The following is a 16,631-nucleotide window of genomic DNA, read 5'->3' as shown; positions in this document are numbered from 1 at the left end:
AACCAGATTGCATTCCAATATTAAAAGGACAAATTCTGAATGTAATCATTGTATAGACAATTTCATTTTCTAATCTAACACTTGTGCTTTCATATTTTTCAGCGGAGCAAGCAATAAAGAAATTGATCTTAACAGCGGCAACTTATGAGATGCATAGTAGTTTAGATATCCTTACATTGGAGTGTTTTGTACAGATTTAGTTTTCTTCGAATTCAACTTCCGTGTTTTTTTCTTCATGTTCAAAATGAAGATATAATTTCTTTATTGTCAGTATTATTATACTCTGTACACTTTTGCATGGAGGTTATTTTTGTAGCATTTAGGTAGTATTTGGCTGTAGTACTTCTAGTATTTCATTGATCTTATTTTTGTATATTGTACCTGCATTCATGAGTTATAAAGTAGGTGCTTTTAAACTTCTATTCATGAGTGATATGAAATACTGTTGAGAATATAGTATGTTCTTATTTTTCTCCCCTTTTTTCTGTTTAATTTATATGATGAAATTATAGTTTTAGAATTAGAATATTTATTACCCTAGTTCAAGTGCTCTTACCTGGATGCACTTTGTATTCTAATAACTGCAAGTAACTGAAACTACTCTGTGGAGAATCTACTTTTATAATGGTGACACTAACTGTTGGTTGGTGAAATTCCTATCAAAATATATTGGATTGAAATATTCAGTATTGTTTTTTATCATCACTTTTCATTCTTCACACCTGAGATATATTTTGGTACAAACATAGTTAGGAGATTGAATAAGAATCTGTTATTTAATGATCAATATTTTATTGTAGTAGTGTTTTAAAATTAAACATCTGCTAATCAGCAAGTTTTAGATTTCTGGAAATACTTGGTGCTCACACGCTTCTACTGCTACAATGACCGAGGAATAATTTTGTTAGAGTGCAGTATAAGTTGAAGTGATTGGTAATCCAGTGGTTGTTGGAAACTTAATTTATTTTGTGCCTGCCTTGTAACCAGTGTTTGGCCTGTCTATTTTGAAGAGTTATAATGTTTTCCTTTTTTTAATCATTGTATTGCATGTGTAGTATATTTGCATGCTAGTATTTTGTTTATTTCTGCATGATATTTTGTACTCAAGAATATGAAAATAGTACAGCTGGTACATTAATAAGTTTTTTGTATCCTTGTGGTATTCATTAAATTAATGTACCTTATGCACGGATGGTGATGAACTTAATGTCTACCCCTATACGTAATCAAGAAAATAATTTCCTATTAAAAAAGTATCAGCTTGATTGATTTGTCTGGAGAATATAGAAAAGTGATCAGTTTCAAATGGTGAAAACAATTTTACTTTAACTATCTCTGACATTTGCATGTTTGCCTATCACTGTCATGACCAGCTGTGTGGTGCTTACTTTCTATTGTCAAGATTGTAACATAGAATCTGTCACAGTTTGTTGACGTTTCAGGCTGCATAAATATGGGAGACTCATGTCTGTAGATTTAGAGTCTCTTTAAAGATCTCCTTTCAGGGCGATTTCATGATGCACCAGTCATCCTCGAGACTGTTAAATATTATAAGGATGTTACTACTATTATGTCCTCAGTTTTATTATTGTAGCAGAGACCTTGTTTACACTTTGATTTTAATTATGCTTATTCCTCCATCTCTTTAATGCTTTTAAAGTATTTATCAAAGAGAGACTGTCAGTTTATTATTTGGCCAGTTAATGCTGCTATATATGTCTGAATGTAGTTTTGTGTTTTTTTAACTGGTTTTTGTTTAGAATTTAGCATTGTAGTGCCTCACTGTACAAGATTTTCTTTGAATGAATGACACATTGTTCTTCATGTAGTTCTTTTATTAGTTTTCAATTCATATGTACAAAGATATGAACATGATAAGGAACACATAATAGAAAAACATGACAGGTCACTGAGTTTGTGGGAAGAGGGAGCAACAGAAAGAGAAGATAAAGACAAATATGAAATTAAAGATAAGTGTTTTAATGTTAGTCCTTATCCCCTCTTTCAGACACTCCCTATTCCCGCATTGACTTGCCATAATTTTTATCCTATTATGCATTCCTTATCATATACCTGTCTTTCTATATGTGACTTGATTGTACCATTCTATTATTTTTAGCAGTTATCTTTACCACATTGTGTATTACATTTGTTGCAGACCTGAATTTATGTATGCTTAGTTCGGTTGTATCATAGTGGAAAGTGTAAATTCAGCAATAATTATATGTCTGGTGCAAAAGTTAGCAAGGTTGCTATTTTGGTTGCCTTTTGTATGATCAGTGAAATTGCGTGATATTGCTTAGCTATGATTGATATTTTTAATACTCTTGTATTATATTACTTTCATGATGATCAGACTTGATTAAAATGTTAGTGAAAAAGGGCACAGATCATTCCTTAAATAACAATTTGAAAGCTTGTGGTACTTCATATTAGTACTCACAATATCTACCACAGTGCATAAAAACTATATTTTCAGTGTGAAGCTCTATTGTCTAGATTCTATTATTTTTTTAAATGTTGTGTGCAAGATACTCCCAAGAGGGATGCCAAAATTTGTAAGTAAGCAGGGCACAGTACTCTTCTGACCCTGCATGACTGACATGACATGACATTTCTAAAACATTGTTTCATGAACTGGTTGTAAGCACTATGCAATTGTCTGATCAGAAAGGAGAACAAAACAGCCAATAGTGATATGTTTTCATCACATGGAATAAAAAGTTAAGACTTCTCTAACTTTCTGCATAGAGTGAAAGGCACCTTCGTTTTTCACTATATTAATCCTAGTCTTCATTATCTCTTTCCCAGTGCTGTAAATAGTTTCAACATGAAATTATCAGGTGCTATGGACTTTGATAAGTATTCATTTTAGCTTGTGCTTCGTGGTTTTGCCTAATAAAAAGATCCATTGTCTGCTTCACTGCTAAAATATGGTACTGTTGGAATTCTTTACAAATAAGCAAGGATTTGTTTTGAGTTTTGAATCCTTACAGTCTTAATAACCAGTCTAGTTGAGGATTGCCTCACACAGTTTTGTCTTATAGGTACTAAATGAATAAATCTTAGTAACATTAGAAACCTATTAGGTACCAGTGTGGACAACATTACTTCAGAGATCTAAGCTCAACTGTCAGAAATATTACTGAAAGCAGACATGAATCCGTACAGTTCAGTTGTAGGAAGAGGAGGCCGTTACTTTGATTTTCGTATAACCTTTAAGTTTTCCAGTTTGTTGTAACTAATGCAGGATCAATAAATACTAGAAAATACCTGAGAAAGTAAACATGCAATTAATAACAGAATACACTTGAAAAAATTAATAACAGAATGACATGTTTCACTTCTGAAAGGCCATCGTTGGATTCTATGTTTTTTTTTCTTTTTTAAGTGGACAAATGTTATAAACACCTGCAAAAACATTTGTTAGAATTCTGTGTTGATTATCTTAATAAATATAGAAATGTTTTTGAACTTACCTTAATGCACTCTGTCTGTCGTACTTCCTCTCTCCTCAGCTGCCCAGACAGGACTGGAAAACTCAAGGGTTATACATTGACTAAGTCAAAACTGGAAATAAAACGGCTTCAACTGTAACAACAAAAATTAATTTTGTTTGCAGTAGAATCTCTATTATCCATGCTTTGATGTATTATTCTTTATAGAATATGTTGTCCAAACAGAGAGATCACTTTGATCAGTGATATCTACTTCAACCATGAGTCACCACAGTGGGTTCTGAGAAACGAGATATAAAATACACTAGTGTCCAAAAGTTAAGCATAAGTTACGAGTAAGCAGGGCAACAGGAAATAAACCGCAGATCGCATGACATATGCACCTACCAACCTTACGTGTTCGCTCTGTATAAGAAAGGAGTGTTCCCTGCTTTGACTAGCGGCGTAACCATAAGATAAACACAGCCAGTGCCTGCGCCCCATATTCCCTCAGTCGTGTTTGCCCTGTTATAGTGTGCGGAGTGTAGCCTCGTGGTGAACGTGACAACATAACGGCACAATGACGCCATTTGGACCCTGTTTTGCAGGGTAGAATACTCGGCCGCCTGGAAGCAAGCCAGACAAGGACCTTGAATATGCCACAAACTGTCATTTCCAGGCTTTGGAGACGATTTCGAGACACAGGAGATGTTAGTCGTAGGCCAGTACCAGGTCGACCAAGGGTAAACACCCCACAGCAGGACCGATATTTTGCCTTAACCGCCCGACGAAATCGGAGTGCATCTGCAGGACAAATGTCGGCGGAGTTTGCAGCCGTCTCAGGGGTTGCCGTTTCCCGGCAAACTGTGTACTGAAGGCTCAGAACAGCGGGGCTATTTGCCTGATGTCCAGCGGTGTATGTCCCTCTCACTCCAGCACAGAGATGGGCCCGTTTACTGTGGAGTAAACAACATCGAAACTGGACCATGAATGAATGGTGACATGTGCTCTTCACAGATGAATCCCGCTTCACTTTGCAGAATGATTCCCACCGCACATTAATCTGGAGAGAACTGGGTAGCTGATACAACCACAGGAAAATCGTGGAACGGGACCAGTATGCTGCTGGTGGCGTCATGGTGTGGGGTGTCATCATGTTGAATGGCCATACGGACCTGCACATCTTCATGGGTGGTCTGAGGAACACTGTAAACACTTGGAGATACAGGGATGAGGAACCGAGACCACATGTTCGACTCTTCAGAGGTACGGTTGGTCCAGACTTCCTCTTTATGTACGATAATGCCCGACCGCACCGCGCTGCTCTGGTGGATGAATTTCTGGCTGGGCAGTGAGGTCTGCGGATCTGAATCCTATAGGACATGCCTGGGATGCATTGGGGAGGTGAACTGCATCCCATCAGCCTCCACCAAGGACCCTCCAAGACCTTCGCATTGCCCTTTTGGAGGAATGGGATTAACTGCCACAAGAGCTCTTGGACCATCTGATAGAGAGCACGCCACGTCGCTGCGAAGCATGTGTGGCCGTTAGGGGTAATCATACACCCTATTAACAGCATATTTTGTTGTGGAAGACATTGCCAAGTTTTGTTAGTTGTTGTCAAAGGTGTACCTTAGCTATCAGAACTTTTCTGACACTGTTTTTTGGACATGTTGTGTGACATACAGTATGTGATTCAGCTTCAGTTTGTTCAGCAATCTGTCTGACATTCCTATCAGGTGGTATGGCCTTGTTTAGATTATGCTTAACTTTTGGACACTAGTGTACATCATTGTACACCTTTCTTATTGGTGTTTCCAACAGCCGTAAAAGCAGTTCGTGGGACATAAAATTATTATTATTATTATTATTATTATTATTATTATTATTATTATTATTATTATTATTATCTTAATTGTACCAGTGGAATTTTGGATCATTTACTGTATTTAAATTAAGTTTGTACCTCTCCGTGGGCTACAGTGGGTTCCTTCCAATCTGCCAGTTGCAATGGATATTTGACACAAGCATGAAACACACAACGCATAGTAAATATTATAGAAATTGTGTAATTATGCATTTTACACACTTCACCACTTCATCTTACCTTTCTTCATGGGAAAAGGTGGTATGTTACGTGTTGTAAGTGAATAATGCATTAAAGGTGTATTATGACACTGTCCCTGTGTTATTCACTTTCTTGTCTCTCCTATAGCTTGAAAAACATTTACAGTTTTAAAATTTATTATTCACTTTCTCCACCCATCTCTGTTCTTCACCCACTTAGAGGTTTTATTCTTTCAAAGAAATGGATTTATAAGCATATCTTGTCAGTTTTTAAAACAATGCTCTAGCAAGAACATACCTTTAAGCCCTGAGGTTGCTGCACGAGGTGTCATGTTCGCAGAAGATGGCGGTAGCTTGTGTTTTGTTGCAGAAGTATTGAGAACTAGAGCTTCCACTTTTTCTAAAACAGCACAAAGATACAGGGACCCAAGTGTTATTCTTGAAGACAAGGATCGGACCAGAGAAGTGCCACATCAGCTAGCAGTTATCAATTCCAGCAGCTACAAGTTCCCTGTGGTCGTCATACCACTACTGTTGAAATCCAAAACAGATTTCAGCAAGTCTGGGGGGTGGACCTCAGCAAGAAAACTGTCCGATGGAGGTTAGAAAAATCTCGTCTCCATTTCAGAAGACCTGCTGAAGCCTCCAAAGTCAACCGACAACTTTGCATTGTTCGCCTGCATTGCGTGACAACGTTATGATTAAACATTACAACAATGGAAGCCTCCGTGGCTCAGACGGCAGCGCGTCGGCCTCTCACCGCTGGATACCGTGGTTCAAATCCCGGTCGCTCCATGTGAGATTTGTGCTGGACAAAACGGAAGCGGGATAGGTTTTTCTCCGGGTACTCCGGTTTTCCCTGTCATCTTTCATTCCAGCAACGCTCTCCATTCTCATTTCATAGCATCTATCAGTCATTAATAAAATCACTTTGGGAGTGGCGACCCCATCGTACTAACAGCCTATATCTGCTTCATTCATTACATCCCTGACCTGGTTATTGACTGGAAAACAGGTTGTAGGTTTTCATTTTCATTACAACAATGGGATCTAGTGGTGTTCACTGACGACTCTTGATTTGGCCTCCGAATTCCAGACAGCAGAGAAAGAGTATGGAGGAGGACTAGAGAAAGGTATTCACCCTCCACGTTTTCACCGAGGAGAGCTTCTTAAGGAGGTTCTGAGATGGTGTGTGCAGGAATAAATTTGATAAATTGATAAATGTCCTTCTTAGTCCATATTGACAGTAATATTGATGTTAAGTAAAAGAGGAGTCCACCTTTTCAATACAAGTTAATATTCAGAAAAGAATACAGTTACTAAATCATCTACAGTACATGTTTCATCCCAGTGAAGGACATCCTCAGCTGTGTGAAGATTAGTTACAAGAAATCCAAATAGTTAACAATACATATTAAAAATAGGCTAAAAATATATAAATTAGCATCCGTTATTAGATCCAATTATATTGGAATGCTTAGTCCAGGAGGAGTTAACATTATTGTTAAACAGCCAATGAATAGTAGAGTTGAAAACACACATTAAAAGTTAGCAAAATGCCATTTAAAATAAGTGTCCTTGAAATAAGTGAATCTGTAGTACCTGTCACGTAAGGCTATAAACTAAAAGGCAAATATCGCCACCCTATTCTCCTTTTTTAATGGCTCACCACTGCTACCAACTTGATTGCAATTACATATTAAAATCACAGGACATAACCATCAACAAACTAAGCTCAATGTATCAATAATTTAGGTTCCCTTACCCAAGTAAATGATGATGAATGTTTAATCAAGATATTCAAGATTGTCAGTTTTCAAGCTTAATGAGGAATTAAGGAAATACCATACACTCCCTCTCACCTTTGCTCAATTTAATGTTACATATTTCTGCCTTTATTTTGATATACGCATTACTATATCCATATTCTTCGGCGTTTGCCTGGTGTAAATATTTCAGCTCCCTTCTTGAAATTTGCTATTACTAGTTAGACTGAAGAGAAACCATGCTGTAATAATACAAGCAAATATATAACATGTACATATGCCGTAATTCAGTAAGAATACACAAAGGCTACGTTTGCAAACCATACCAAAGTCGTGACAAGACAAGTAAGGTTGATAATGAAATTTCCTTCCATTTGAACTGAACTGATCTTTATAGAGAGGTAATATTGCTTTTCTTTTCAGAGTAGTTCTTGCAGATTTTTCTTGCTTCTTAAACATCCTAATTGAATTCTATATATAAGTATTGGACGAAACAAGACTGTAATTAATAAAATGCTGCGTTCATCATTTCACAGCAACGAGGTTATTAAATGTATTATTAGAGCATGCCACAATTCCACTTACCTGGTATTACCCAGACAGATTTACAATCCCACAGAAAAAGAAAATATGCTTTAATTATACCCGCAAATGTAACACTAGTGATTTTAACAATACGGTAGTGGCAATACGTAATTCTTGCAAATCACGAAATAAACCATGAGTGTATAGTGCCAGCATGCCAGATTAGCAGTGACTGTAAGACGACGTATCGGCAAGTAGGGACCCTAAACTCTATGGTTAGTGACACTGAATCAAACCCAACAGTTAGAAAATAAATATAAATCACTATCTTCAGTATTAACAGGGGAGAAAGAGTAAGGTTGTACCCTTGGTGTATAGGCTTACATGCCAGGTAGTATACTTGAGGTAAGAAATATATAATATAATTCCTTGAACATTCAGGCACTGCAACATTTTTAAAGTTTGCTGAAAGCAAGGAACTCCTCTCCCCAGCAGCTAAAAGTTCCATGTGACCGTCACACCACTGCTGTCAAAATCCAAAATAGACTCCAGCAAGTCCGGAGGGTGAACCTCAGAGAGAAAACTGTCCTAACCAAGCAAGTGGCCGTGCGGTAAGGGTCGCTCAGCTGTGAGCTTGCATTCGGAGGATAGTGGGTTCGAACCCCACTGTCGGCAGCCCTAAAGATGGTTTTCTATGGTTTCCCATTTTCACACCAGGCAAATGCTGGGGCTGTACCTTAATGAAGGCCATGGCTGCTACCTTCCCAATCTCCCACCCTTCTTTCGCTGAAAACCTTTGTGTTAGTGCAATGTTAAACAAATAGCAAAAAAAAATTAAAATGTCCTAACTCGGTTAGAAAAATCTTGTCTCCATTCTAGAACACCTGCTGAAAACTCCCAAGTCAACTGACAAATTCACATTGTTCACCTGCATAGTGTGACAGAACATCATTGACTGGATGATACAACAGTGGGAGCTAGTGGGGTTCACTGACAAGTCCGAATTTTGCCTCCAAATTCCATACAGCAGAGAAAGAGTATGGAGGAGGACTGGAAAAAGATATTCCTCCTTCACATTACCACCTGGGAGAGCAATGCCTGAATGTTCAAGGAATTATTTTACTCATATGTTACCTCAACTAGAGTCACTTACTTCAAGGACCCTTTTTTAATGTCATTTTGCTCACTTTTAATGTGTGTTTTCAACTCTACTCTTCATTGGCTGTTTAGCCGTTAATGTTAACTCCATTTGGACCAAGCATTCCCATATAATTGGATCCAGTTTTAGACATAGTGTTTTAGGTGTTTTTCAATCAGTGCATGCATATTTTTATATTTTTAGCTAATTTTGAATGTGTATCTTTAACTGTTTGGATTTCCTGGAACTAATCTTCATACAGCTGAAGCTGTTCCTCACAGGGACGATACATGTGCCGTAGATGATTTTGTAACTGTATTCTTATCTAAATATTAACTTGAATTGAAAAGATGTACTCCTCCTCTTTCACTTAACGTCAGTAAGTTTGACGGTGAATGGAGCTGATCTTCATGGTGCATAGGAGCCTTACATCACTTCGATATGTGGGTTGGATCCTTGATGAGAGTACCGTACGTTGCCTTTCTTCTATTCATCAGTCATGGTTTCATGCTAAAGTATATGGCAAAGTGTTGGTTTATTACCACATTTTACGGTAACAACAGGTTAGGATAAATTGTAACGGAACTGCGGCGTACTATGTCCTGCAAACAGTACTTGTGTCACCAACGAATTGGTATAGCAGGATCAGATAGTCATAGAACTTAATAGTGCAGTCCAATATAAAAATATTCTTAAAGGGAAAAAGTCACCAAGTTGTATACCAGATAGCCACAGTAAAAAGGGGAGAGTGGAAGGTAACACAATAATTGGCTGAGACCCCGTAGAGGATACAGAGAGTGGTACAAGGAAAACAGAAAGCCACTGGGTTATGAAATGTAGAAATAATTATTCTAGAATTGCAAGAAAGTTTACATGTGTAGTAGTAGTAGTAGTAGTAGTAGTAGTAGTAGTAGTAGTAGTAGTAGTAGTAGTATATACACTAATGTGTGTTCAGTTATTCTTTTTTTTACAATCTGATTTATATTGCACTGAAACACACAGGTCTCATGGCGACAATGGGATAGGAAAGGGTTTGGAGTGGGAAGGAAGTGACTGTGGCCATAATTAAGGTACAGCCCCAGCATTTGCCTAGTGTGAAAATGGGAAACCACAGAAAACCATCTTCAGGACTGCTGACAGCGGGGTTTAAACCCACTATCTCCAGAATGCAAGCTGATAGCTATATGACCCAAACCACATGGCCACTTCAATTTGAAGTGTAGTGACACTTAAAATTGGTCAAAAAGGAAAGGTGAAATGAACACCATTTACAAAATTGAATCCCTTACGGGATGGTGACTATATATTTAACCACCATACAAATTGTCTTTTATTGGTTACAGAGTACACAGAATGATGCACCTGTAGGCATGAATCGAAGCACTGAATGTGTGGTCAAAATGTTAAAGACATAATGAGATTTAGATTGTTCTGGTGAATCAGTAGGAGAGTATGAAGATGAAGATGGATAAGGATTTAGTCACCATTCATTTAGGATATATTGTTAAAAGTACAATTTCTTCATTACAGTCATTTTCAAAATGTTTTTATACTGATGCGACTGAATTGTTGAGCTGTATTTACATGTGTATTATCATCCAAAATGCATCCAATATCAAAAGTCACAAATAAACTGATCTACTGCATATTTATTATTTCATTGAAATATGAAATATTTAGTTGGCCTTGCGTTGGTTAGAGTATGGTTGCATTTTGTGTAAAGTTGTAATGTCCAAATTTTTGTGAATTTGCACTCATGCAAGTAATAAGGCACTAAATTGTGAATCATCCTTTATGTATTTCTGAAATGAGATTTGAACTGCTTGGATAATATTTGCAGTACCGAGCTTGATAGCTGCACTCGCTTAAGTGCGGCCAGTATCCAGTATTCGGGAGATAGTGGGTTCAAACCCCACTGTCAACAGCCCTGAAGATGGTTTTCCATGGTTTCCCATTTTCACACCAAGCAAATGCTGGGGCTGTACCTTAATTAAGGCCACGGACACTTCCTTCCCATTCCTAGCCCTTTCCTGTCCCATCGTCGCCGTAAGACCTATCTGTGTTGGAGCGATGTAAAGCAACTAGTAAAAAAAAAAATATTTGCAGTAATAATACTAATACTCTGATTACGGAACATAACTTTGCGGTATTTTCATCTTTTGTGCTCAGATTAACTTTCAACAATGTAGGCGAGCATATGCCTGTGACAGATAGTAAGAGACTCTGTGCTAATTGTAACACAAAAAAGATGGTCTAGTGCTCCAGTCCTCTCTGCTCAAAGTGTGAGGTCACACTCTCTTTGAAGTGCTTTGTATCATTCCATACAAACTTAGATTGTGTTGTTTGTGATGCTCCAACAATAAAAGTTTACTCTAAACCTTATTGTGTTGCAAATAAAAATAAATAACAGTTAATACTCTGTAGTTGCAATGGTGGCTTAGTAGGTAGCTACCATCCACATGCAAGGTACAGTGCGCTGGAATGGATGGCGGCTAAATATTTAGCTACCCTTGTAACTTTTTTTTTTTTTTTTTTATAAAGTAAAACTAACAAGTAATCCATTCCAAAAGCATTCCCAATCCACTTAATACATCACTTCAATACTCAAAAATCACAAAAACTGGTTTTATGATTAAGATCAAAATTCTTGCCCTATAAAGGGTTAAGATACGAAAGAGGGAATAAAAACATTGTAGATGTGTTGAAACACATTGTTATATCTCATAGCATAAAGAGAATCTGAATTTTCAAAAAGAATTTTGACAGTTCACACCAATTTTTTTTACATACGCATAATTACTATTATTATAAGTTAAGAACTTCATTTTCCCGTATTGAACTGAGATTCACAATTAGAATTTAAAAGGTTCAACCTATTCAATACAAAATGTGTTGTACAAGGTGTTCACAACATATTATTTATTATTACTAGTGCCGGTTTCGACGCTTCATGGCGTCATCATCAGCTAGAAATCACAAAGTGGGCAGAGTACATGTCATAAAAGTTGTATAGATAATACATACATTGCAAAGTACAAATGATAGGCTGTTTTCTCATTAAAAGCTAGAAGAATGATGTGTAAAATATGGTGATATAATATAACACATAGAGGCGTTATAGTCTAATGAGGCAGGTGAGTATTGTACAATAAAATTGGTCTGATGAATGAGAATAAAAGTCTTCATATGATAATAAAACGATGCAGTAAAATTATCCACTCTTCTATTGTTGTTCAATGGAGACATATATAAGTCCAGGTCCAGTGTTGTATGTAGTTGGCAAGACCATCAAATATTTGTCTAAGGCCGGGACACCTGACATTGAGAGGTTGAATAAAGTTGATTTTTAAGGTTGTCTCAGTTCAACGTGGGTGGTGAAGCTTAAAAGAAAAAAAAACTAAGTTAATGAAGTGGATAGCTAAAAACGGGATCGTGGCCGAGTATGATAAGATATGAGACTCGCCTTGTTTAGCGTGCTGGTTGTATGTTGTGAGAAGAGTTGTGGACGAGTGAGATGGGTGTGAGTAAGTTGAGTGAGTGTGAAGGTAGGGTGGGCGGAGCGGGAAGGGGAGAAGGAGAGGGCACTGGAATGGAGGGGGTGGGAAGGCGGGTCAGGGGGGCGGAGTGGCGGTGGTGTGGGACATAGAAGAGCGTTTTGGAGAGCGTAAAAGATCGATTTCTTCTCTGTGATTTTAATACCTCTAAAGACTTTGATTAGAAAATCGAAAAGGATATTAAGTTTTTCTGAAATTTCATTAAGGTTTAGATTAGGATTGAAAAATTGATCTAAGTGAATAAAACAGTTTTCCGTAACATCGAGTAAAGGGCCTTGGTTTATGTTTTTGAGAATTTCTAGGTCTTTTTCTATGGTAGTGAAATTATGCTTTGAGTCATGTATGTGTTGGCCTATTGCAGAAAACCTATTATACTTAATGGCATTGACGTGTTCTAAGTATGTAACTTTGAAGCTTCTCCCGGTCTGTCCAATGTATGAGGAAAAACAGTTATTGCATTGGAAACGGTAAACGCCTGATTTTGCGTGAATGTCGGATTTGTTTATTGACTTGGTATTGTGAACTATATCCATATTTCTATTGTTGGTTCTGTACGATATTTTAATATTATGTTTCTTGAAGATGTTGGTTACACTGTGTATGTTTTCATTAAAAGTGAAGGTGGCGTATAGGGCAGGGTTAAGTCTTTCTTTGGTTAATGTTGTCTTTAGTCTATGTTTACATTTGTTGATAATGCATTCTATGAATGAAGAATTATAACCGTTATATTTAGCGATGGCACGTATGGTATTCAGTTCTTTCTTTAGGTGTTCTTTGGATAACGGTATTTTTAGTGCACGGTCTACCATACTATAGTAAGTGGCGCACTTGCGTGGGTGTGGAGTCTTTTCTGATAGTTGTCGCTGTTTGTGTTGGTTTTCTGTAGATATTGTATTATAGTGAAGAAGGAAGTCTCTTGATTGTGAGGTCTAAAAAATTAATTGAGTTATTGGTCTCGGATTCCAATGTAAATTTTATATTAGGATCTATCTTGTTTAAATTGTTAATGGTGGTAGCTGCATTAACCGTTCTGTCATCCAGAATAACCAGAGTGTCATTGACAAATCTGGACCAGAAAAGTATGTTTGAGAAAATATTATTGTTATTAATTGCCGTGTCTTCTAGAAAATCTATGTATATCTCCGCCAAAATTCCTGAGACCGGTGACTCCATAGCCAGTTCATCTTGTTGGTATATACATTTGTCAAATGAGAAATAGTTGTTGTGTATCACTAGTTTCAGGACCTGCATGAAGTCCTGGATCTCGAGTTCTAATTGTAATTACTATTAGTTATTGTTTATTAGCTATCACAGATTAAAAGTTTGATGATAAGCGAAAAGTGTGAGGAAATGAATACAAAACCAGGTCCAGCTTGAAATGATTTCAACTGTAAGAATTAATCTTTTAACACTCTATCAGCATGAAAAACTGTATCGCAAGCAAGAGAGAGTAGAAACACGAGTCTAGAGTTTAGCCACTATCTGATGCAGATGACAACATCATGGTAAATAGTGATTGGAGGTTCTCATGGAGATATATACAGAGTTCACACCCAAACAGGCCACTTACTTTCGTTGATGCTAGATGTGAACTGATTTCACAAGAGAAATGCTCTGATATTTATGCAGCACCAACCAGGAGGATGAGTCACACAGCTAGCATAGCAACAGACATTCTCGAAGGTAGAAGAAGCCGTGCTAGCATAACAGAGGAGATTTTGGAAGTTGTCACTCTTTGACGTAGGTGAGTTACAGGAAGCGAGCAAAGCCAGGCATTTGAGTTATGGCCGGGGTAGTGCATAGTATTCTGTGAGTTCATTCATATTGAAGCACAGACAGGAAATACTGATGAATTGAAATTGAAACTTTAAGGTAAAACTGTTGAGGTACCATATAAAGCAGTTAGATGGAGCAGCAGGTACCCAACAGTAAGCCAATGATATTACATGTATAACAGTGCTTGCCCATACTTGGATGAAGTTGGGATTCATGTAATGGTATGGCTTGCTCATTGTCCATATCTTAATGTGTTTCGTAGTTCCTGTGGACACCTTGTCTTTAGCCGACCTTAGTGCCATCCTCTCTTCACAACAGGTGTCTACATAGGAACTACGAAACGCAACCATCGCCACCCGATTGAAGGAGCACAACTGGCACAGCCGACTGGGACAAGCAGAAAGGTCATCAATTGCTGAACACATTCTGCTAGCAGGCCATAACACACAGTACAGCAACACCAAAGTACTGACAACTACTGTGTCTTACCACACCCAGCTACAAAGTGAAGCCATTAAAATCTTGAAGCACACATACAGCTTCAACAGTAATGAGGAGTCTGAATGGGTCAACAAAGCCTGGTTTCCAATCCTGAAAACCTTAAATTCCGGAGGACATGGTAGCTGCGGCAGGCCAGAGAAAGCAATGGGTGATCAGGTGCCTGTCTCCACCAAGGCAGGTCGACCAATGCCGGGCTCCACACTGCTTTAATCATTGGACAAAGAACAGCCACTCAGTGACCCCACACCACCAACACCACCACCATGGTGGACCAATAGGCAAGCAGCACACCGTAGCCTGCACTATCATTGGCTAAAGAACAGCCAATCAGCAATCTCTTGCCCCCTCTGTCATGCATAAGAGGTGGAATTTTGACACCACTCCATTCTACTGAGGGATTCACAGCTATTAAAGTCATTCCGAACCCTTGAAGATGCCAAATACAGTTTTTGGTGAAACGTCGGGGCCCTCTTATGCTCCTAGACCATGGCCTACAAGCCTGGAAAATAAAGACGTTCACAATGCCGCCCTTGAAAGCCTCAACTGCTATATGTTTCATGCCATGTTTTGTGTCGAGTGTGAAGCCTATCAGAATCCCCCATTAAGAAAACTTGTCAAGAAAACTCCGAGATATGATTTTATTATTATGTGATCATTAATATCATATGTTATTATCTTCATATCCGTATTGATAGTTCAACAGACACAATTATATGGTTGGGAGTTTCCATCTAATCCTTACTTTTTATTGTTACAGGTGAGTGTATTTACATTAAAAATACATTATATGGCAGTACTAGTTTTGACCTCATAAGAGGTCATCCTCAGCTGCTTAGATTTCATGAACATCAAGTAACAAAACAGCAAATAAATTGATTTGAAAAAATACTTATTCTAAGATTTACGTACAGTCCTAACTACTAATGATAAAAGACGACAACAACATATTAAAAACTGTGAATTCCATGTCAAGAATTTCATTCTTGAAGTTCACTGCACAGTCTTATATTCTAGTAATTATATTGCTGTAAATATTCTTCCATACCAGTAAGATGGGCACTCAGTCAAATATTTAGATCAGAATCTACAGTGAGATATGTGGTTAAAATTGGTGAATGAACAATGTCATCGTGATGTTCAAGTAAAGTGAATTAAAATTTACTCCCTGCAGTCGCTTAAGTGCGGCCAGTATCCAGTATTCGGGAGATAGTAGGTTCGAACCCCACTGTCGGCAGCCCTGAAAATGGTTTTCCGTGGTTTCCCATTTTCACACCAGGCAAATGCTGGGGCTGTACCTTAATTAAGGCCACTGCCGCTTCCTTCCCACTCCTAGCTTTTCCTTGTCCCTTCATCGCCATAAGACCTCTCTGTGTCAGTGCGACGAAAAGCAACTAGCAAAAAAAAAAAAAATTTACTCGATTGCAAAACAGATGCTCGTTGGTATAAAATAATCCATAAGAGATAATATATCAATAAGATGCCAGACTCAGTTTTATACCAATGAGCATCTGTTTTGAAGTGGAGTAAATTTTAATCCATTTTTCTTAAACATCACTATAACAGTGTTCATTCACCAAGTTTAACCATATATATCGTACTATAGATTCTGATCTAAATATTTGACTAATGTGTGCCCAACGTACTAGCATGAACAGAAACCATATAGATGAATTCTTTTTACTATTAACATTAAAATATAAGACCACACACGTAAAATTCAAGTGGAAGAATATTTAGTGCAACTTAATTACTAGAATCTAAGACTGTGCAGTGAACTTCAAGAATGAAACTCATGACATGAAATTCACCGTTTTTAATCTGTTATTGTCACATTTTATCATTAGTAGTTAAAACTGTACATAAATCT

The 16,631-nt window shown here is 37.6% G+C and overlaps 1 protein-coding gene across 7 annotated transcripts in view; it reads left to right on the top strand.

Moving 5' to 3' along the window:
- Ctns (Cystinosin) overlaps nt 1-16,631 on the top strand; it is a 636,400-nt gene that overhangs the window by 446,262 nt on the left and 173,507 nt on the right. Inside the window, exon 11 of one of the 7 annotated variants that reach the window (XM_067140512.2) lies at nt 103-1,824. The exons of the other annotated variants lie outside the window; for them this stretch is intronic. Coding sequence (XP_066996613.2) covers nt 103-148 — 46 coding nt within the window. The 3' untranslated portion in view covers nt 149-1,824. Of the gene's footprint in view, nt 1-102; nt 1,825-16,631 lie in introns of those variants that run through there. 7 annotated transcript variants of the gene reach the window in all.

Source organism: Anabrus simplex, chromosome 2 (assembly GCF_040414725.1).
Source record: "Anabrus simplex isolate iqAnaSimp1 chromosome 2, ASM4041472v1, whole genome shotgun sequence".
Classification (NCBI taxonomy): Eukaryota; Metazoa; Arthropoda; class Insecta; order Orthoptera; family Tettigoniidae; genus Anabrus; species Anabrus simplex.
The sequence above is the reverse complement of the archived record's forward strand: the minus strand, read 5'-3'. Positions and strand labels throughout refer to the sequence as shown.